This window comes from Ptychodera flava, chromosome 5, assembly GCF_041260155.1.
Source record: "Ptychodera flava strain L36383 chromosome 5, AS_Pfla_20210202, whole genome shotgun sequence".
In the NCBI taxonomy this organism is placed as follows: Eukaryota; Metazoa; Hemichordata; class Enteropneusta; family Ptychoderidae; genus Ptychodera; species Ptychodera flava.
The window spans coordinates 43128741-43151629 of NC_091932.1; the positions used below are offsets into that span (position 1 = coordinate 43128741).

General features: G+C 36.0%; 2 protein-coding genes across 2 annotated transcripts; one reads left to right on the forward strand and one right to left on the reverse strand.

Moving 5' to 3' along the window:
• Positions 1-667: 667 nt before the first annotated feature.
• Positions 668-2600, reverse strand: LOC139134022 (RNA-binding protein 34-like). Its single transcript, XM_070700860.1, has one exon. It carries the CDS (start codon positions 2466-2468, stop codon positions 1152-1154), a length of 1317 nt encoding a protein of 438 aa, XP_070556961.1. The 5' UTR covers positions 2469-2600; the 3' UTR covers positions 668-1151.
• Positions 2601-2620: 20 nt separating this feature from the next.
• Positions 2621-10475, forward strand: LOC139134024 (1-acyl-sn-glycerol-3-phosphate acyltransferase epsilon-like). The gene is made up of 7 exons (XM_070700861.1): positions 2621-2973; positions 3517-3708; positions 4962-5051; positions 6113-6203; positions 6594-6752; positions 7638-7761; positions 8912-10475. Exons 1-7 carry the CDS (start codon positions 2755-2757, stop codon positions 9132-9134), a joined length of 1098 nt encoding a protein of 365 aa, XP_070556962.1. The 5' UTR covers positions 2621-2754; the 3' UTR covers positions 9135-10475.
• The last annotated feature ends 12414 nt before the right edge of the window (positions 10476-22889 follow it).

A 22889-nucleotide genomic window follows, 5' to 3' on the forward strand; every position in this document is an offset into this window, starting at 1 on the left:
GATCCTCGTTTTTTTGCGAACCCGGAAGTGTGTCTTGCTCAATGCATTTCCTACCCATAGCGAGGGAAACTGCCCGCGTTCCCATGCTCCCATGCACCCTTTTTCAATGCCAGTGCAACGCCATCTGTGCAAAATTTGTTGTGGTATGCTCCCGTGTATGGAAAACCTCTCTTATTCTAACAATGACGTAGTTGACTTTGGACTTCGATTTCGTAAATGTGATGTCCATGCAGTGAATTTGGGTTGGCGCGCTTATAATGCAATCTTCGCCCGCCTGCGGTCCGATATCCCGCATTTATTAGCGATATTTATCTGTTTTGACTTGACCAAAGTTGGCAAAACTTGCTATGTACATTAAAGATACTATGATACAAGATTATTGAAAGTCATTTGACATTTTTTTCAGCCAATTCCCAATATGCATATTTAATGAACCTTCCAAATTAGGGATATATACTGGCATTTACTTGATAAAATTTGGCGAAACATGCTGTGTACATTGATCATTATACCAGGTTATAACAGTATTGAAAGTCATTTTGCATTTTCATGTCAGCTATTCATAATTTGCATAAATAGCTAACAAGCTTTCACGGTTTGGCATATAGAGCTTGAAGACTTGACCAAAGGTAATTACACATGCTATATTGTGATACAATGACAGTACTCAAAGAAATTAATTATTTTTATTTCAGCTAATTACATATTTGAATACTTAATGACCTTTAGATTTGATCTGTGGTGAAATTCATTGTGTTGATCATAACTCTTTAAATGTAGCAAAGCATGTAGCAAAGGTTCAAACTTGCACATAAATGCAATATATAATGAAACACGTGAGCATTTTCAGTTCATATCTGGTTTACTTTAGCCAATACCTTATTTGCAAATTTAATGAACTTTCCTAATTAAGGATATTTACCTGTCTTGACCAGACCAAAGCTGACAAATTGTTTTGTACATTAAAGATACTATGATACGAGATTATTAAAAGTCATTTAACATTTTTACTTCAGCCTATTCCTAATTTGCATATTTAATGAGAACATTTCAATCAATTCCTTATTTGCATATTTTAATGAACTTTCCTGATTGGGGATATATATTTGGATTTAGAATTAATCTGTGGTGAATATTATTCGTTATGTTGATCATAACACTTTCAATGAAGTTGCAGAAATGTGGCAAGGGTTCAGTTTGCATATACTGCAATATATAATGAAACACGTGGGCATTTTCAGTTCATATCTGGTTCTTTTTGTCTCTCCACGCAGACTTTGCACGTTTCTGTTCTCTGTACATAATTCTCCTTTCAGCCTGATTTGGCATTTTCTTTTTTCCTTCTTTACGGATCTCTTTACCCTCAGAGGTCTGCCACTCAGGCGTTTTTCGTTCAGCTTCAGGGCAAACTCCACCGAACTTGGTTCAGTAAAGAGTACGTATCCAAACCCTTTACCCATGCCGGTTTTACCATCGCGTACAAGCCTTACATTTTGAACACTGCCACACTGTTCAAAATGTCCCCTGACAGTTTCTTCTTCTACTTCATAAGGAAGGTTTCCCACAAAGATGGATCGCCTGTGGTCATGTCTATCTGTGTTTGAAGAAAGATCAACTCGAAGGTGGTGTCCTCGGAATTCCTTTCCATTACACTTCAGGGCTTTCCTGGCAGACTTTTCTTCCTTGAAAACCACGTACACGTTCATACCGCTCCGGTCAGGGTGAAAGTCTTTCTGTATCATAATAACTTTCTTGGGCAAGTTGAGGGTGCTCGGAGCTGCTGACCGCAGTCGCATGCTTTCTATTTCGCCAAACTTTCCAAAAAGCTTCATGATATCCTTCTTGGTAATACTAACAGGTACATTACCAACAAATATGGTTCTACTATCTTGTTCTGGGTTTCTTGGGGATGGCTTCACCTTCTTTTCCTTGTGCTTGGCGAAGCCAATTTCGTCGTCATCCTTGTTATCTTGTTTCTTCTTCCTCTTGGTCGGAATCGATGCCTTGTCGGCATTCCGGAGACCCTGTTCTCGGTCAAGCAACACCTGGCTCTGTTTTAACTTGTTTCTCCTCGATGATTTTCCTAACTTCAGCTGGGAAGAATCGGGAATTTTCTCAATTTGTTTAGCTTCCACCTGATCAATCTCAGTTTGCTCGATATTGTCGATAGAGCTCTTGTTTTTCGACACCACCTTTGCTGGTTTAGAGGAAGCTGTCTCAAAGTTGAAAGGCTGTTGTGACTGACCAAACAACTGTTCAAGCTTGGACGATTTCGTAGACGAAGCCTTTTCGCTGATGCCAATACCTCGTGGAGTGTGTGTTGATTTGCTAACCAAACTGGCGATGCCACCCACTGCGTATTGACCGAACGGAGTGGACTGTTGGGACGAAGGTTGAACGTCTTCGTTTCCACTTGAATGTTGTTTACCTTTCTGATTCCGTTTAGTTCTCTTCTTTACCTTCTCCATCTTTACAGCTCCTTTCCTAATATCCAACACTTGCCAGTAAAGGATGACAACTGAGCAAAACTGTTACACCGAGAGCGACCGCGTGTTCACAATATGTGGGCAGCCATTTTTGCCAAGAATATGCCAACGCCACCACATTGTAACCTTTGACCTTCGTTACATTTCACATCGAGGCTAGAGGACACCGTTCGTGCTTGTACGCGCTGCCGCTACACGTGGGTCGTGCATAGCAACTTACTACAGTACTCTGTTTTGAAAGAAGCCCGCATTTTCTTGTTTAACAACTATGCTTACAGCACTAGTGTACCTTCAAGCGCTGCGGTTCGCCGTACCGGCTTTCGTCATGCTTGGAACCTCGCCATGCTACGTCGCTACTCTCCTTGTGCCCTGGCGAGTTATTTCGGCGATTCTCCCGACTCGATGGTATCACGCCGTTGACGACGTGATGTATTCATGCTACCAAAGAATGGTAGTCTTCTTCTATGAACACTATACAGGACTTGAGGTAGTAACATGGAAGCATTTTTTCTGTACTTCAGTTGTTGATCGGCGATGATGAAATCACAGCAAAGTGTTACACGTCATGAGCAATGATACCCTAAGTTGTCCGCATCTGTACAAGCCCTGTTACCCCTCTAATAGTATACTTATATTTTCCGGGCATTCTGGTCGCATGGTCGACTGCATGCATCACACACTGCAATAGGCTTCTCTTTGTTTCCAGACTAAATTGTGTTTGGTTGGCAGAGATGATGTTTCAGTCAGTACATGTTTCGGACACCTCTTCGGAGAATCATAAAAGTGATAATCTGTTACATCTCCCATGGAACTGACAAAAGGACATCTCACTGTGATCGAGCCATGTCCATTTCGTTCACAATATTTCTGTTAACTAAGTTACCTTAGCAAATAAAATTAAATTAATGTATAACTTCATACAGACGGTATGTATTCAGACTCGGAACACAGGGCCGGCACCAGCAGGACAATTGTGACATAAAACCAAATTGCAAAAAACTAAAAATTTATGCATGTTGATTTTTTTCAGGTTGTTCTGTACGGTGATGTAGACTGTTTGGAAAAGAAAGAAAATGTTATTTACATTTGCAATCACCAATCTACCATCGACTGGATTGTCAGCGATTTGGTTTCAATCCGACAAGGAAGTCTCGGCCATCTCAGATATGTCCTGAAAGATGGTCTCAAATATTTCCCGCTTTATGGAGCTTATTTTGCAATGGTATGTGTATAATCATGATGGTGTAATGAGAGTGATATTCATATGTGACTCCTTATTTTCTTTTCTCATTCTGTCATCACTTCACATACAGATTTGGTATGGCCCAATTGTTTTGTATGGGCACAGTTTATTAATTTATTTATTTATCCATTTACTGGCTGGGAACAATGGGTTTTCCCCCAATTACAGTTCTAGCAAAAGACAAAGACAATGAACATGAAACACAGCAGAGAAACATAGAGCATAAAAACAGAACTAAAACGTATAAACATTATTAAATAAAATCTGTGAAACTGCCCATAGTTACAATAAAAAATATTGAAACCCTAATTGTTCAAAATAATGTTCACATTTTTCGCAGTTCATTGTAAAATTGCTGATATCAAGAATGAACATTGAGCCTAGATTCAGTGGCTTTAAATTGTTGTTCTGAGTGCAAAGAGCGGGAAGGTACATGAAAACAGATGCACTCTAGAATTTTGGGGATGTTATAAAAAGAGAACATACATTTGTAAAAAAAGTTGGATAGCTGTACAGTAAAACAGAGATCATGAGGGGTATAATTGGTAGAGTACAGTCCTGTAAATGTGAAAAATTTAAAAATTATATATGGTCTTTTGTAGCAGGCAAAACTACACAAGACAAAAGATATGAAAAAAAATTTCAGTCTACTCTGAAATAATTGATCAGTACGAGATGGAAGTGAACCATTGGTTGTAAGCTTTAATATTTTGACTCGTCCTTTGAAGGGGTTAAACAGCATATTCATTCAAATAGCCCAACAGAAGCTTAGCTTATAATGAAAGTGAAACTATTGCGAAGCATTACAGTTTTAATGACAGTCATGTGTACTATTCATGGGTAAGAATATATGTCATGTACTTGTACCATAAGATCATTATAAGTTTACCGGAAATCAAGGCTCTTTTGTTTTATAACTTTTATGACATCATATATTGCTCAATCAAAAGAAATTGCATTCAATATCCAATCATTATTGTATTTTCTTCACACTTGAGCTTTACATAAGCTTCACCAAGTATTTTTTGTCCATAGGTGAAAAATCTACCATACAGGTAACCTGTTGTTTTCCTGTACATATATACAAACAAGCGTATTAATGGGGATGAATTTTGAGTAATACATCTACAAAGAAATTGAAGTTCCACAAACTCAAAGAGCTGACACTACTTTTATCATTGCCAGTCATGTATCATTCAGAGATAGCAAACCATATGTTTTTTGTTTTCAAGCATGGTGGTGTGTATGTTAAAAGAAGTGGACAATTCAAGACTGATACCTTCACCAAGAGACTTGAAAAATTTCCCAAACATAACATACCGGTAAGTTTGTTCCTAACCCCTTTCACCACCATGCATAGTTTTGCCCAAACCTATGTTATCAATGGTAATTGTGGATCTGTTTGCATAAAATTGGAGTGAACAGGTAAATTGTGGGAAGAGTCACTGCTGTTAAGGTAGTATGCGCCTCGAAAGTGAAAGACTTAAATTTTTGCTCACATTTTCCGGAATGAATCTTTCAACCATTCTCTTACCAAATGAACAATAAAAATCGGGGGTCACCGAGCAAAATTTGGTACAAACAAAACAAATTACCCAACATTTTGGGATATTTGAAATTCAAAGTGGCCGCCATTCCTGTGTTAACTCTATAGGGGAAATATCAAATTTTGGATTTTCAAAAAACTAAGCTGATGAAAGTTTTTCTTTCTTCAAGAGCTTTAAAATGAGCCCCCACAAGTGGTAGATCAGGAAAGAATTGTTGAAATTTGAGAGTCCGACCTTGACGCACATTCTAAAGTTAAATTGTTGCATGCTCCAGGACTATCATATAATAGTTTTTGGGAAGTAACCATTCATATGCACACATACACACACTAGTACATACAGTGAGTAATAAAAACGCAAATGCTGTAAAAAAGGCTTTTGATAGGGTAGTTCTTATCAAAACTAATTGTTCATTATTTCTGCAAGAAATGGCTTGTCAATTGACATACATGTAGCCAATGTGGTTGAGGCCATTGTTCCATTGGACACTCCAAAAGGGCTGAGACTTCCAATACAGTACAATTGAAAGACCCAAAAATTGTTAAAAATTATCAAACACATAGGTAGAAAGTCAGTGATGGTTTCGTTTGTGGATGCAGATTCAGTGAGGAGTCGTACAGTAGTTATTGAATGTTGATCCTTTCACCATCAGGTAAGTGTTAGCATTTGTGCATTATCAGTGTTAGGATAAAGACAAAAACAGTCAAACTTACTCACTTTAATTGTTTTGTATGTATGTGCCAAACTTGCTGAAATATTTTATCTTTGATTGAACGGCTGCAGCAGTCTTATTGATGATCTTGTAAACATTTCCATAAATCTGCTTTCTTCTCAAGCTATGGTTGGTCATCTTTCCAGAAGGCACTCGATACAATCCAGAACTTCCGGATGTGATCAAGAAAAGCCAAGGATTTGCATACAGTAGTGGTAAGTGCTCTAAAAATTCCTCTACAAACAATATTTTGTCACACTTTGATTCATCAAAACATGCTGGTTGTCCGCAGTCTGACTCAGTACATCTATTTCATTGTTATGTGTACTTGAATGCAAAGTGAGAGAGAGACAAAACATCCAATTGTTGAAATACACTGAATATTGGACACTTCAGTATGCAAATTTTGCAAGCCATACCCACCAAAACTAATCAGCTCTTGTCAACTCCAAAGAAAATCTACTAGAGGTGATGCTGCTCCAATTAGCCATTCTGGAGATGTTATAAAGGATGTATATACACTTGGGAACTTCAGCTATTGATTGAATTGTATTGTCCGTGGTATTGTTGAGCTTCAATTTCGGTGATGTTGACTTTTAATTCAGGATTGACAGTACTGAATCAAGTTCTGACACCGAGAGTGAAAGCTACAGCTGCCAGTCTGCATGAATTGAGGAACTACATTGATGCTGTCTACGACTGTACCATAGCTTATGAATGGAAAGATGAAAACTTTCAAAGAAAACCAGGGCCTGGAATGACAGGTAGGCAACTATGTGATAGTTCACTTCAAGATGTTTCAACAGAAAACTTTTATGTTGCATGATATGGTAAAGGAGCATCGTACATAATTGCAAGGCACTTTACTTTTACCCTTGTCATCATAATCAAGCCTTGGTTTAGTCCTTCTTTGTTCAATGGATAGAGTGGACCTGTATATATATATATATATATATAGAGAGAGAGAGAGAGAGAGAGAGAGAGAGAGAGAGAGAGAGATTTTAAAGCTGTGGGAATGTACATATGTGAGGAGCTTTGTGTTCACTGGACTGTCTAAAAATAAACTGCTGCAAGCAAATACATGTAGTGGCGTCATCCAACTAAACTGATCAAACATTTTCCTGATGTAGAAATTTAGATGCGCAGATTTAGTCCAGCAGCAATCATAATGCTCTTGTATCAGTTCCTTTCGACAATCTCTCGGTGTCTTTGGTTTTTGTATTGACAACATATTCCTGGCATGATCCCAAAAGCATGAACAAATACCCAGTATTTGGCTTGTCTGCACACCCTGTGTAAATTATGACATGCCTGTCAGGACATGAATTCATTGCTCAACAACAAATGATGGTTATGTTGATAAACTTCAATAGTTTATATTTCACCATGTTTATTGAGCCCATAAAGAAATAGCATTGACAATCATAACAGAGATACTGCAAAAAACATTAGAAGTTGCTGTTCCCTTGGATTTAAATGTCTTTTGAAAATCTCTTTGTATAAACTCAAACACAATCACACTATGGTTTTACTTCAATTTTTTATCAAGTCTTTTTTTCAGTACGAAAATTTGGATGATTATGTATCAGTATATCAGGCCACAAAAGTCACAATCCAACTGTAAAGTTTCCATTTTTCTCTTTCATCAGATTTCCTCACTGGATGTTGTTCAAGAGTTCATGTACATATACGCAGGGTCAAAGTTGAAGATGTGCCGGTTGATACAAATGAGTGTAGACAATGGTTGCATGACGCTTTTGAAGAAAAAGACATGTAGGTCACCTTCTGTTTACATTACTTGGACATCCTTTACCAAAGTTTCACAGTCTTGCCTTGTTTATGCTTCTTTAACTCAAAAATGTTATAGTTTTATGTAAGTATAAATGTATGTATATATAAAATGTACGTACTTATGTACATATGTATTCATGTACATATCTGTATATATGTACCAGTATGTACATAATTTTAATACCATTGTTTGAAGGGCCAGTAGCTTTAACTTTTAATAAGTAACTTTCACTGTTTTTTGGTTTGTATGTCAATTGCCAGTTCTTGTTCTAGTCCTCTAAGCTTTTTCATAAACCAACTATTAAGCTTTTCAACACTGCATCTCTACGTATATGTGTAAAATGCACTGTTATTTTTTGCATTTTAATTGTCTCGACCAAAATTTAGTTTACTAGTTAAAACATGTACAGGCTTAGGTGGCATGCTGAATACTGTATCTCAACATGCTTCAGGACAAGGATATGTTGTTTCACTTGTCTGAAAAATACCTGAAAGCTTGCTAAAAGTAAAAGGAGATCCTATGCAACTGTTCAACAAGTAGTGAGATATATCTAAGCAATAAAACATCCCCAACAAAGGGTATACCATAACATTTTGACCAGTTAATGAACTGGTCAAAAACAAAAGGCACATGTATACCTGTTGTTTACGTGGTTTATTTCTATCAAATTATTACATATTTTAAAATTCTGGCATGAAGGATTAAAAAGGGATTGTTCGCTAACTGAAAGGCCACACGTGTGTTCCAACTTTGCTGTATAGTGAATATAGCACTGTTATTGTCACAAACCAATCATATTGCTGTGTATTTGCCACCAATATACTGGTATTATGTATAATTAACACTCTGAGTGCCAAAGTCAATTTTGTTGCCTTTATAAAATATAGCCCAGTCAAGTTTTCTCAGATTTTTGCCAAAATGTTGATATAAAACTGGAGCCAATGAAATGTGGTGTCCCTTTGGTCATAAATTATCAAAACAATTACAGAAAAATTCATAAAAATTGGTAAAATATTACACTTAAATTTAGGTGGGAAAAAATCACCACACTCAAAGGCTTAATGATAGAAAGATGTATCTTCATGTAATTAATAATTAATAAATGATATATGATTTGCTATTCTTTCACAGAATGCTAGAAGACTTCTACTCCAGTGACCCAAATGTACAAGGTCGCCTTCCGGGTGAGGGTCAAAGGTCACCACTTAGCCTAATGCAAACCGTACCAGCTTTGATATTTTGGAGTGGTCTTCTCACTGCATTCCTAGCAACAGAGAATGGAAGGTCAGCTTACTGGAAATCACTGGTGTTTGGCACCCTAGGTGGGTGTCTCTTGATGGCAGGAACGACGTAAACGTGACGTGTGATTGGTCCACAAAGGCAGCCTCATTCTGGAAAACCGTCAGCCATGTTCTTTCCTGATGGTAACTTTCTTATAAACATGGGTACATTTATTGTAATTAAGTTACCAATACAATGCACACTTTTCTGTAGAATGCCATTTGGTGTCAAGAAGTAGAGTTTATACAAAAAAAACCTGTCGAGCCTGGGAAACTTTAAAACAGCGAGCTATGGTTTGTAAAATCAGCATTTTAATTTTTCACCCCTAGTTCCCCGTAAAGCAGGTTCAATAATAATTGGTTTTGATGAAACCATGATGGTAAAAGGGTTGAAAAGCTCTATGTAATCACAGGTCTGTGAAAACTCTGTCAGTACATGCTACTGTGTCTGTGAGCACAAACAAATTGTTTGATGTACAGTGTCTACATACATTTATATCAAATACCACATCAACCAACTTCAGCTACTCTGACCATTGAGTTATGTGTGAGAACATCTCTCTATACATATTCCTCCGTGCTCTGACCAATTTCTGACAGCACAAAAGAAGACACAAACCTTTGATAACTGTGAACTGAGTTTTCCTTCAGGTCTCTAAGCTCTGTACCATAACTGTGACTCTAACCCTGATCACTCCCATGGCTACTAGGAAAAAGACTAATCCTGTGTGTTTGCTAAACTTATCTTTTGCAATCTAAAATGCAGTAAGTCACAGTAACAGACAGATATAACGCACCATGGTAAACAGATATAGCGCACCATGGTAATTGCGGAAACTGTTAACATATACATCATACAAACAATACTTTTTGATTTTTTACCAATAATCTACTCATAAAGTCAATGTTTTGAGAAACAGATCTTGAAACAAACTGTCCACTAAATTAAGACATATCTCATTATCAAATATACAATTGGCAGTAATATTAATTCATTCTGCATATGACAATGCAAGATTTATATACATTTATTTGTAGGCATGTCGAGAAACGCATGTGGGTTAGATTTGCTTGATACAGGGTGGCACATCAGATCCAAATGGCATTTGTTTCACAAAAACAACCTGAATTCTCCCAGAGTGAGGCCTGGCATTCAGGCATGCTACATTCATCAACTCCTTTTTGACATTCGGGTCAGTCACAATCAGGGTGCGCTAGAGTGTGTCACTTAGGTCAAAATTTCAAGTTCATGATAACTGTCCAGTTAAATAATATGTTGAAAGGTTATGGTATGGGGCATATCTTCCTAAATTTGGTGAAGCAAACGTCTTTAGTTTTACCACAGTGCACATTGTTTTATATGGTCGACGCAGTGTCACGGACGCTACAGAAATGTTGTACACAAAACACAAATGTCATAATAAAATTTTAAACAATGATTGTTAAGGCTTTCTTATGTTATTACAATATAAAAGATGCATATTGGCATAAAAATAAGCTATACTTGGTATGATTTACTTAATTTTTCCATGAATAAACACAACCTCAAGTTAGTGAGAAATACAACAATATTGATCATATTTCTTAATAGGACTTTCAACTTCTCTATGTCCTTCCGCTGGTATGCTGTACCTAAAAGTTTATTGTCATGAATTAACCATGCTATAGCAACAATATTAATACCATTCAGTGTAATCAAAATGAACTTCTTTCTGAAATATTTTCTGTTTAGTATGACATGTAATTTTGTCACGGACGCTACCAAAATCAAACTTGAAAGTTAGGTCAATTTGAAATATAAAAAGCAATTAACAATCTGGTTTTTCTTTCTCTTTTCTCCAAAACCTTTCTCTATCAAACATTTAAATTGTGAAAATTGTGTCAAAATATTGACAATTTCTTTAAATTGAACAAGAAAGCTATAGCAACTACTGCAAAAATCAGTTGGAGTATGTGAAAAATGTCTATACCAGTAACAAACTTTCAATACGTCAAAAAACACAGAAGTTAACATTGCTTGTGCCTTACTAAAGTGTAAAACCAAGATAAAACTAGACATCTAGATCAGGCTAGAGCGACAGGTTTGTTAAACTTTGACGTGTGGTCCCACAATAAAATTTGCTACAATGTACCTGACACACCACCCCAGAAATCGAAATGGCTTGCAGCTGTTCTAACACCTGTCAGGATGGGACGCACACACACCTAGGTGAGGCTGGAGATCAGAGACGTAGTCTGCCAACCTTTGACCTCTGTTCTATAATATATCTGTACTCTCTGACGAGCGTAAAGTTGGCGTCATACTCATCCTCATCCTCAGCCTCAGAGGTCACGCGAAAATGAGGATAAGGATGACGCTACAGCGTCAGCTCCACTGGCGTCAGATCTGATTATTCCCGAATGCGTCTGATGGAATGATAAGCGTAAAGACGACTTTAAAAATGTGCTCCCATTTTCATATCACTGTAAATGTTAATTAACACAGTGGGATTTGCATTTCATAATATTTAGTTACCTCTCCTCTCAATATCCGTTTCTCATGTTGTAGTTATAACGCAACATTCTTAGCCCTTAATTTCCTTAAAGTTCAAAGGTTTTATGTTTAATACATTGACTTTTCAGGCCTCAAGTCATAGTTATACAAGTTAATTGTTTTATATGTCCTTTGAATAATTAGGGCTTTCATATCACCTCACATGGTGGCGATTTTTACAAATTTCGGACCATGTATACCTTTTTTGCACCAATTTTTGGAAATCTTAACAAGAGTTAAGAGGATACCAACAAACACATCCGCGGATCCATGGACTGAAAATTACGAACATTTCCAAAAAACTAGTCCATATGAAATATTCTAACGATAAAATATTACCTGCGAACCAGTTTTAGGATTCAAAAGAAATTTGAGAAAGAATGGAGTTGTTATTTTCTTAAGTTATGGGCGAATTTTATCATTTATCCATCATCGGGTAGCGTAACCTCGGCAATCTTTGGATACGACGCTGAAGCTGATGCTGAGTAGCGTCATTTTAGCGTCTGCTAGAAAGGTCACCTGAGGATGAGGATGAGGATGACGCCAACTTTACGTTCGTACTCTCTGCCTTCATAATATGTGAAAGTGGTGGAGACAAACACAAATGTCATTTCTTACCCCCTTGATTTTTTAAAATTCAAAATGTGATAACAAAACAATAAAATGTGGTGTTTATTTCACATTTAGATTGGCTTATAATCTGAAAAACAATGTTTGCATTTTATTGTAGCATCCGTGACATAATGAATTGAAATGGAATACACAATAATAAATGCATATACAGCACAGAATTCATTGTTCTTTTCACTAGAATTCTAATAACATATTCAATATGATTACTGCATTCTTAAAAAACACCAATCTAAGTGTTACAGTTGAGGCTCAACATAACTTTTTGAGTGTTTTTACTTTTTAAAAAATCAATTTTGTGCAAATTTACAATTTTATGCCTTGAAAACATTTTGTAACTCAACTCCATGTATGTACACACAGTACACACTAGTATTTATATGTTTCAGTGGATTAACTGCTTTAAATGTTTTAAATAGTTATTAATTATGACTATGTAGTAAACACCGTCACGGATGCTACACCGTCACGGATGCTACATTTCCATATTTTAGGATATTAATAGTGAATGCAAGGGACAGTAATTATATAAGTTGTTTATTTAAGGTAGGCACCTATTGACACTTAGGCCTGTGACATCAGATCTTTTATAACTCCTATTGTCCTTAAGATATGAGTGTGTCACGGACGCTACAAGAAATTCCGACCACAACGATCTCCATTTTCATTTATTCACAAAACAATTCAATATGCAATTTTATTTTAATTTGGGTGTATAAAATGCTTGCCATGGATGTTGAGGTTGGAATTGAATTCAATATTACAATATTTTACCCATTTTCTACATATAAACTAAAGGTATATGTACTTATGGTCATAAAACACAAAAAACATAACGATGTTACAGTTTTGGTAAAAATACCACAGTTTCTGTTCGATGCACATAATCACATGAAATAACTTGTGAAAGAAAGATTAGATATTCTGCAATAACATATGTAAGCTAAAAATTCCACAATTTTAACACTGTGTTCCAAAAAACATTTTGAAATTAAGTACATTTTGAAGTGAAACAGCATAACGCTACTTTTTACAGTTTTTAAAGGCATTTTTGTGGATGTACAACCAAACCTGCACAATATATGCAATATTTCTTTATATGACCAAGTTAGATACAACTATTACTATTTATTAGAAACAAATAAGCAATATAATATCAGTCTGAATAGCAGATATATGTCCATAACAAATGAAAAATCATCTAGCGCACCCTGATTGTGACTGACCCGATTGTCTAATGTTCTTTGACCTTCAATATCAGTAAAGGTTTTGTAGCCTGATTCTGAATTCACATAAATATACATGCAAACTAAGATTCATTATCTGGTCCCCTATCCCATTTCTAACGCTGGCTGTGCTGCTCATGAAACTAGGGTCAGGGCATGGGCCACCATTTTAGTCAGAATTTTGACTGCATATTAGTGAGCACAGTCACCTGACAATATCATGTGATCAGCACATTTGTATTGTGGCAAACTTAGAAATTAAATGATGAAGCATCGAACATTGAAGTTAATAGCACGGCTTCACTTCAAAGTTTCTCACACTTTACTTCTATTATGGCATTTAGTGGTGAAATGACAATTATCGTCTATGGTTTTTTCATTCAACGTCAACATAGGATGCTTGGTTCAGGAAACCATGGAGGTAGTAAAATTACTCAATGGGCAAATGAAATCTAGGTTGCTCCAAGTTGTAATTATATTCAATGCAATCACTGCGCTTGTACTATTGACCAATGACAGCCATGCTTACAAAAGCCCATACCTGACCTTATTTTCATGAGCAATGCAGCCAGGCTGTAGAAATGGGGTGCAAAGATCAGACTTTATCTCACATTGCTTGCCATTTTCGGATTCAGATTCAGGTAGATTTCACACGCCACTAAGATAAACATTCAGTTCTATCCAGTATTTAACGTTAACTTTTTCAAATTTATCTCATTCTTATGATAATGTGTTTCCATGTTGATATGAATGAAGTAAAGGGCTCAAAATACCAAAATATAAGATTCCAATTGCCAATATATCATTTTCTGATGATCACAGCAATGATACAGTGTTAAACGATTCTATGCTGCATTGATAACCTCATGACAGTACAGTTGACCTTTTGACCCTATCAGAGACGGTATGAAACTCTTTAAAATGTTAATGTTGAGAAGGCATTTTGATACCGCCTTTTTCCGGATGAACCATTACATTTTGACGAGGTGGTCAACAATTCCTGCAAAAACAGTAATAGCGTGTCTGGAAAGTAAATAAGTGGACTCATGAAAAAAGTATGTTGAGTGTACCAACTATAAAAATGTATTAACAAATTAAAAAAATTAAATTCTCATTATGACTGCCAACACAAGACATAAAAAATACAACCTTGTGTTACCATGTCAGTGCTTGTACAATACATTTGTTCAAAGATCCAGTAACTGTAATTTTTGATTACATTTTTATTTTGTATGTTGATTGCAAGTCCTTATTCTACTCCCCATGTTAAAACACTGACTGTTTAAATAGCGCTGTTCACGGTTACAGGTTTGTTACTAAATATAGCTGTACGCGCGCGACATCGGACACACAGCTTGAAATGCGGACAAATTTTATCAATGTTGCGTACATGGCTGTTTTGGCAGCTTGTACTCTGAGTCGTGAATATGTTTTTTAGTATTCACTGTTACCAGTCCGGGTCAGCTCCAAAATTGGAGACGCTATACCATAATATTTTCCCCCTCTCATTAGCCAATCAGCGGCCAGCGCGCCATCAGTAAAAATTGTATTTCCTGCAACCTCCACATGCGTCCTTCGTTACGTACGCCATACTGTGTCGAACTCCCGCGCCGTATTCTGTCATAATGTCGAACAGTTGTGTGGCCACTCTGTCAAAACACAATTTCAAAATCGCGTACCAGTTTTATTCTGGCTAAGACTACCAAACCCTATACATCGCTGTGATTCCTAGACTCTGGCTTGAAGTCCCGCGAAATATAAATCGTGTGTACCTACACAGATCGTTCAGATACCCCATTTGTATCGGAGATGGCAGCGATACAAGTCTACCGTATCGCGAACAGTTGTGTGGCCACTCTGTCAACACATTTTCAAATCGCGTACCATTTTTAGTCTGCGTTTGACAACTACAAAACAGGTATCGTTTTAAAGCTCTGACATTGCTCTTCTTTCTTGCAAAATGTTATACGCGTACCTACACAAATAACCTTTATAACAGTATTTCTAATAGAGATGACGAACATCCACAAAATGATTCTCGGTACTTGAGCGAAATCGATAAACTGGGGTAGAAATGAATCGTCAATATTTCGAATATTTGTTCACTAATCGGACTCCTTGTTGGACATGACCTTCTGCAGAACACGTGGATTATGTTGACTGTCGAAATTCGTCGAAATTCACAAGACAGGGGCTTAATAAGCGGCCCAAAACTGCCGATCACACTTGGTGGGTAATTTGTGACCCAGCGTGACCTGTACTTTATTAATGATGTAATCTGGTCGATGATTGGCTGAATGCCGGAATACATTATCATAATGAGTCTCCAATTTTGGAGCTGACCCGGACTGGTTACACTAGCAGTCGCCCACTGAGATGTATTTTCGCCGTTTTTGCATGCGTAATTTTCAAAAGCGTAATCTAAAAATGCGGACAAATAGTTATTTTTGCATATTAATGCGAGAACAGTGACGTGAAATGTGAACAGCCCTATTGTCAATCCAGCATCAAAACATGTCAAATGCACTGTTCTTATTGACATTTGAATTTAAGTCCAGACCAAAATTCACTTGACAGCAACAACAATGTACACATGTACAGGCTGAGTTTACAAGCTGAATACTGTGCATCTAGAAATGCTTTCAGTAGTAAGACAAGACACTGTAGATGACATAAAAAACAGCAATGATGAAACAAACCCATCAAAAGTTACATCTACTGGCCTTTAAGTCTACAGTAAAAAAATACCTCGGGTAGTCTTTTAGTAATTAAGGTCTTTATGCAACCATCATGTGTAAGGTATCTTTTCTTTTTGCAGTTGTATAATTTGGTGTAAGAAGCAAACAATTTTAAATATTTATTATCTGAGTTGATAAATACATTATTCTAATTACTTTGATGTAAATTTTGAAACATAGAAAGACACTTCTGAAAATGTTATTCATTTGTGTTGTTAGTAAGATATTTTATTATTTGATGAATAGATTGTACTACCATTGGTAATTATTATGTCAAGTTGTACTGTGTAGATTCTGATTGGAAATCCCGGTAATCTGAGTAGTCTTTAGATCACAAGGTACATGTCTGAAGTACAATGCAATGACATTCATGAATGCAAATTATTATAAATTATGTATGTATTCAATGATAGTATCTCATTGAGGATGATTAGCATTATCCTTTGAGCGCCAATGTCATTTTTTCTCCCCTTTACAAAATATACCCTAGTCAATTTTTCTCAAATTTTTGCCAAAGTTTTGATAGAAAACTGGAGCTAATGAAATATGATGTCCATTTGGTCCAAAAAATTTCATAAAAATTAATAAAAATTGGTGAAATGTGGCAGTAAAATTTTTGTTGGAAAAATTACAGAACTCAAAGGGTTAATATGACACATCACATCCTGTACATACATGTAAGTATGCTATTGCAAATATATGAACAGTTTGCTACAAGTCTCTTCATGAGCTTTGTATGGTGACGCATTGTTCTGTAAGATTGTTTCGTCCACCAAGTAGGCGTAGAGTGTATGAGCTAACACACATGAATTTCCACCACCTACAACAAGTCATGATCATTACAGTCTATGTTGACAGTGCCAATGGATACATTTTGCATAAATGAGTGCTCTAGCACTTCAGACATTTGTTCCTCAAAACTGACAAAATCTACTGGTAGGATGTCACAATTTTATGAAATACTGTAAATTTGGTGCATGATTGCTAACACAAATGTTCATTGAAATAGGATGTTGTATTGTGGTAAAAAATTACACAGTTATGTGGTATTATTGACCTTGATGATTCATTGTGTGATGATGTAGACCTGAACATTTTCACATGAATATACAACAATTATGCTCTTTCCTACATTTGTAAATGCTAAAACATGGTCAAAATGTTTACCACTATATATTTTGGGTTGTTGATATTAAATTTTCAGTGAAGTTTCTATATGACTATAGTTTGGTATAAATACTTATTCTTGCAATGCTATATGTTTCAATTTCACAGTGTAAAAATCTTTTTTAAGTATCAATTGTGGTTTAGAGGGCCTGTAGATGTATCTTTTGATGGATTTTTTGTTTGTTTATGTTAATTGCAAGTTCTTGTTGAAAGAACAACTTGTCAACATATTAACTGTACATGTAAAATGCGCTCTTATTGTCTACATTTGAATTCTAGTCCTGACCAAAATTCACATGTCAACAATAACAATGCAGTCTACACACATTTGGACTGAGCTGACAAGGCTGAATACTGTGTATCTCCTTATACTTAGGGGAGTAGAACAAGGAACCGCAGTTAACACTAAAAACAAAAATTAGTGAAAAGATTATCAAAACTTGCAGCTACTTGCCCTTTAAAATCGTCTGTATATTGAGTACCTTGGTTACCCTTTCAATAACTCCCATGATGCATTCTGATGGCGTACTTTCTCTTTACTCCTGATTCTATAGTATCAATGGCTCACAGGCTAGATGGGTTAGGTGGACACAACTCATATTCGTCAATAAATTTTTTTCATGTATTTCCTTATGATGTGTATGACACCAGATATGTATGGAGCCAGTACTGTGTTACTGATGTAAAATTTTCATCAGTATGAGACGAATCAGACAAGGTTTTCTGAAATACTACTCCTGACTGCAAATATAGAAAATCTGAGTTACATCCTTGTTGTACCATGTTCGGTGCCATCAACATCATCTGAGGATGATGCAGGTCAAAGTTTAAAAGGATCAGATGTGTGTCATTATCTGAGGAATGAAGTCTTTGTTTGTGTAATTTTATCAATAAGTCATTGTTGAATGGTACAAACTTTTCAGAATTGTTGAAGAATAGTTCATTGAAAAAATCAGCACAAGCAACTAGTATATCCACAAAGGATTGTTGCATTGAACTCGGGGAGTATGCCTGACTTGCCCATTACATACCCTATTGGGGCTAGTACACCTTGTGTCCCTTACTCTGCGAAGTATTTTAAAAACAAGGGTGTTTTTGACATTGTTATTTGAGTTTTTACATTTGAATTTTGTACCTTCAAATTTTGTAGATTCATGTGTCAATTTTACTTCTTCAACACATGACAAAGCCACTATCTTTTAACAAAAATTTTTTTTTACAATTTACCTGTTCATTTTGTTATGGAGACTGCATTTTGACAGCGTGGCACCTAAATCATTCATTCTTTCCCTCTCTGCCATAGAAACAAAAACTGGTGGTAAATATGGCGTTCTTGTTTAACTCTGGTAGTTCCTGATCTCTTCTTCATCGCATCTCCATGCAGTCATGTGATAGACACGCCCTTTCATCTTCATATGCACTGTATGTTATTGTTTAAAGGGACAAAGTCGGCCATTTTTCATGAATTTTTGTTTGATGCAAGATACTGCTTATATTGTTTGACATGTTGAAAGATAATGAATGGGTGACCACGCATATATTCGACCCGGTTTTAGACAAATTAAATGAAACCATCGTGAAAATGAATTAATGATCATGACATTCATTTTCACGATGATTTCATGTATCGTGTCTAAAACCGGGGTCGAATGTGTATGCATTGTCACCCATTCATTCAGCATCTTTCAACATGTCAAACAATATAAGTAGTATCTCGTATCAAACAAAATTCATGAAAAATGGCCTACTTTTTCCCTTTAATCGGAACATTCTGAAATGTTGATCAACAAATCAATACTCCAACCTTGCTTTTTAATAACTTAAAATATATGTCTTATGACACAAGAAAGTAATCCTATAGATAGGAAAAAGACATTGCATTTTGTGTTGTTGTTTTTTTTAAGGTTACGTAGTAATTTTGATTGTCCAACTGCACAGTAGTGTGTGTAATGTACTTGGCATACTTATGCATCTTAAAATATGAATTAACTTTGAACTTTAGGAATATTAAGAGACAATTCTATGCTATTGGTAGATTTGGTAAGGAAGGGGTCACAATGCACTTGTAGCAAATTAGTGATGTGCCAGTGACTAAAGAAAGTTATCTATGATGCAATAGAATTTTACATCTTATATGTATTGCCTATTTGTGTCAGGGCAGTCAATGCAAAGACTTTGTGAGTTAGGAGACATCAACAGTTGAATAGATTATGATATTTCTTAGAAGATACAAAGTGTGCATATTAATTTTTTTTTAAGATGGGAAAATGTTGTGATTGATAATAAGTAAAACCACTACATGACCTATGTAATTAAGGAAGATTTTAATAGTATTAATTACCGAGTGCTGTCCAAATTGACAAAGTCTGACTGCTGTGTGTATATACAAACTAGTTTTATACAATACAACAAATTTAAAAAGGACCTTTATAATTTGTGTGATTATTAACTAATGTCTTGCCATTCAAAATATTAAATTGTTAGTGTTGTGTGTTTTAACTCTTGTGAATAAGGAGAGCAATAAATTGACATTTGTACGGTGATATGTCACATGCATTGGAAAGTTTTCATCACTTCTTTCAGAATTATATAACGGAATAGCCATCGCTAGAGGGCGCTCTCCAAGAAGAGCATAAGGGGCGGTGGAGAGAATGCAGAAAATACCAGAGCCGGTTTCACCTCTCACAATGTCAGATGAAGCGTACCTTGAAATAAAAAGAAGAATGCTGAACAATCTTCTCTTTTTGTAATTAACAGCAAGATCTGACATACTCTTAATAGGTAGACAAAATTATTAATTTAGGAAAGAAAGCTTGAAAAGAAAGACCATGAATGAGAGATTAAAAAGACTAGCATCTTTGATCAATAGTTATTGCTGCTACCAGTGTTCCTTACACCTGCTACACATCAGAATACTACAGGGAAAAACATCAGAATTCAGTGGAAATTCACCTAGCCTTTTTTGTAAATATCTAGCCGTGATATTTTGAATAAAGAACTGTATTTTCTGTCAATAATCTCCTCTCCCTTCAAAAACACATTTGATTTTTATTTTATAGATACATTTGAGAAACGCAGTCAGATTGAGATAAATCCATTGTTCATTTTGAATACACTGCATAAAAACCCTATAATACTTACTGTATTAACATGGATTATTGCCTGTATTTTAGCTGAAGAGTGCATATACAGATGAATACAGTCAATAATCCACTTTTTGTACTCAGCACGCCTGTATTCATGTGGATTCATGTGAATTCACGTGTATTTAACTATAATACAGGCAACTCATTAATGTGAATTTATCTGAATTATTGGGTTTTCATGCAGTGATAGACAAAAATAGTCATCACTAGAGGATGCTTTCCATGAGAGAAAAGTGAGAGCTAGGGGAAGAAATATCTGTGCATCCAATTTTTACTGAATCCTTAGATTTTAGGTGCTGGTAGTAATGCACATTGAAATTGAAAGATGTAAACGTTAACTTGTAATCAAATTTTCCTCAAGGAAACAATTTCTCTTACCAAATTAAGAATAAATATCAGGGGTCACCATGCAAAGTTTTGTATTAGAGAAACAAATTACTTAACATTTACCAATATTTTTAAGTTAAAATAGCTGCACCCCTGTGTTAACTCTATGAAGTGAGCCCCCATAAGTGATAGAGTCAAACAGTATTGCAAAAAAATCAGTCTGAATATTTATCCCCAAGGTCCATAAGATCAGAGTTTAAATACACAGAGATGGACAAAAACTGAAGAAACAACCACTTTCAGTAATGACAACAAGACCTGACATATTTTAGTCACATTGAGGGATTTCAGCTTTAATGCTAAAAGCAAAAGAAAGACAATGAACAATATTGAATACATCCAAAATAACACACTGTACAGAACGACAAGACTTACAATGTCTGACTCAGGAACTAGGCCACTGAATCAACTTAACTTTCATCAGCTGTGTTACCATACGGTCCCTCAACAGTTACAAACAAGGAAAGATTGCAGACAGGGTCATTGAGTGATCTGAGTACGATGATTAAAGGAACAGGTTTGCCATCACAGATTTCAAAGCAGAACAAATTAGTATTATATACCACCATGGATATAGTCAATTGGACTTGGTTTAAGTTAGTGAATTTTTATTTTCATTTTCAAGAGATTATGGTTTCTCAGTTCATTTGAAATTTGGCATCCCAGGTCAGATTTTCCTAACGATCAAATGCCTTACCTTTAAATCTGTGCAGTAGTGAGTTACTTTTTGCAGAATATGATTCCAGGTGAAACTCACAAATCACAAACTTGAACCAAGTCTAATTGTCAATGTGAACAAGCACCAATGTGAGAACCAGAGATTGAGGGACTTTAATGAGGTACCAGTGGAGAGAGAAAGAGCGCCCTCTACCAGTGCAGGCTATGGAACTTTTCAATATATCATCATTGGTTTATCCACAGAATGCCTGTCCTGCTTTGCCTATTGCTCATACTGCATTGTCTAAAGGATGCCGTCATGGTTTTGTTTGCTAGTTTTCATAGCTGTTTTTGCCTGCTGAATGCCCTGACTACATGTACTTTGTCTACAGCTTGTCCTTGCTTGTTCGGTAGCAGGACCCCATATTGTTTGTCTTCAGGATGCCAAATGGAAATAATTGGATCTCTGCCAGACCTTGCACAGAAGCTGTCACTTTGCTGATCACAGGGTACTTAGGTAATCTGGTTGTTGTTGATGTTATTTGCAAATTGAAGTGCATTACCTTGTTTTTATTGTTGTTTCAATCACGTTAATGTCATTAAAATACACGCTGAAGAACACTGCAGTAATCTGGCTTCCACACCAATAAAATACCTTGGAAGTACACAGTAAAGTGCCGAATACTGAACACCCTCTAAATGTACACCATACACTGGAAAGCGCTCAGGGATTTAACCCTTGTGTATATACGGTATATACTGGTATGATGAAGAGTAATGTCTGGCACTGTACTGGGAACCTCCACGGCACATTATTGGTATAAAAGTCCCGAGTTCCTCCTGATCATAATTACAGCCAAGGGTCTCTTCAGAAACAGTTGGAAAATAAGTTCACCATCCAATACAATCATTCATAATAATCAGAAAAAGGCCACTTGTTGCAGTTTTAGTGACAAAGTCACATTTTACCACAGGCCAGAGTGAATTCATTCAGTTTTGCATCTAGTCAAAATGTTGAAGGGTAAGCCAGTAAGCAGTTAAAAACATAGAAAAATTTACACAGGCAAGTTTTACGGTGACATTTACTTGATTTGTTTCCGTGTTATAGGAGTGTCAATTCAAGAATCAAAGCAGAAACTTATTTTTTCCCTGATTGTTCACCTCTACAATGTAAACTACACTACGACGTCCTGCAAGTACATTTTACAAAATTTGTAAACACAGATTTGTCTGACGTAAACTTCCATTCAAATGCTCTATTTTTAATATAAAAACATCCAAACCCCAAAGTGTGGGGGATGCAAGTATTTTGGCCTGACTACAGTTCAGATCTTGTGTCAATTTT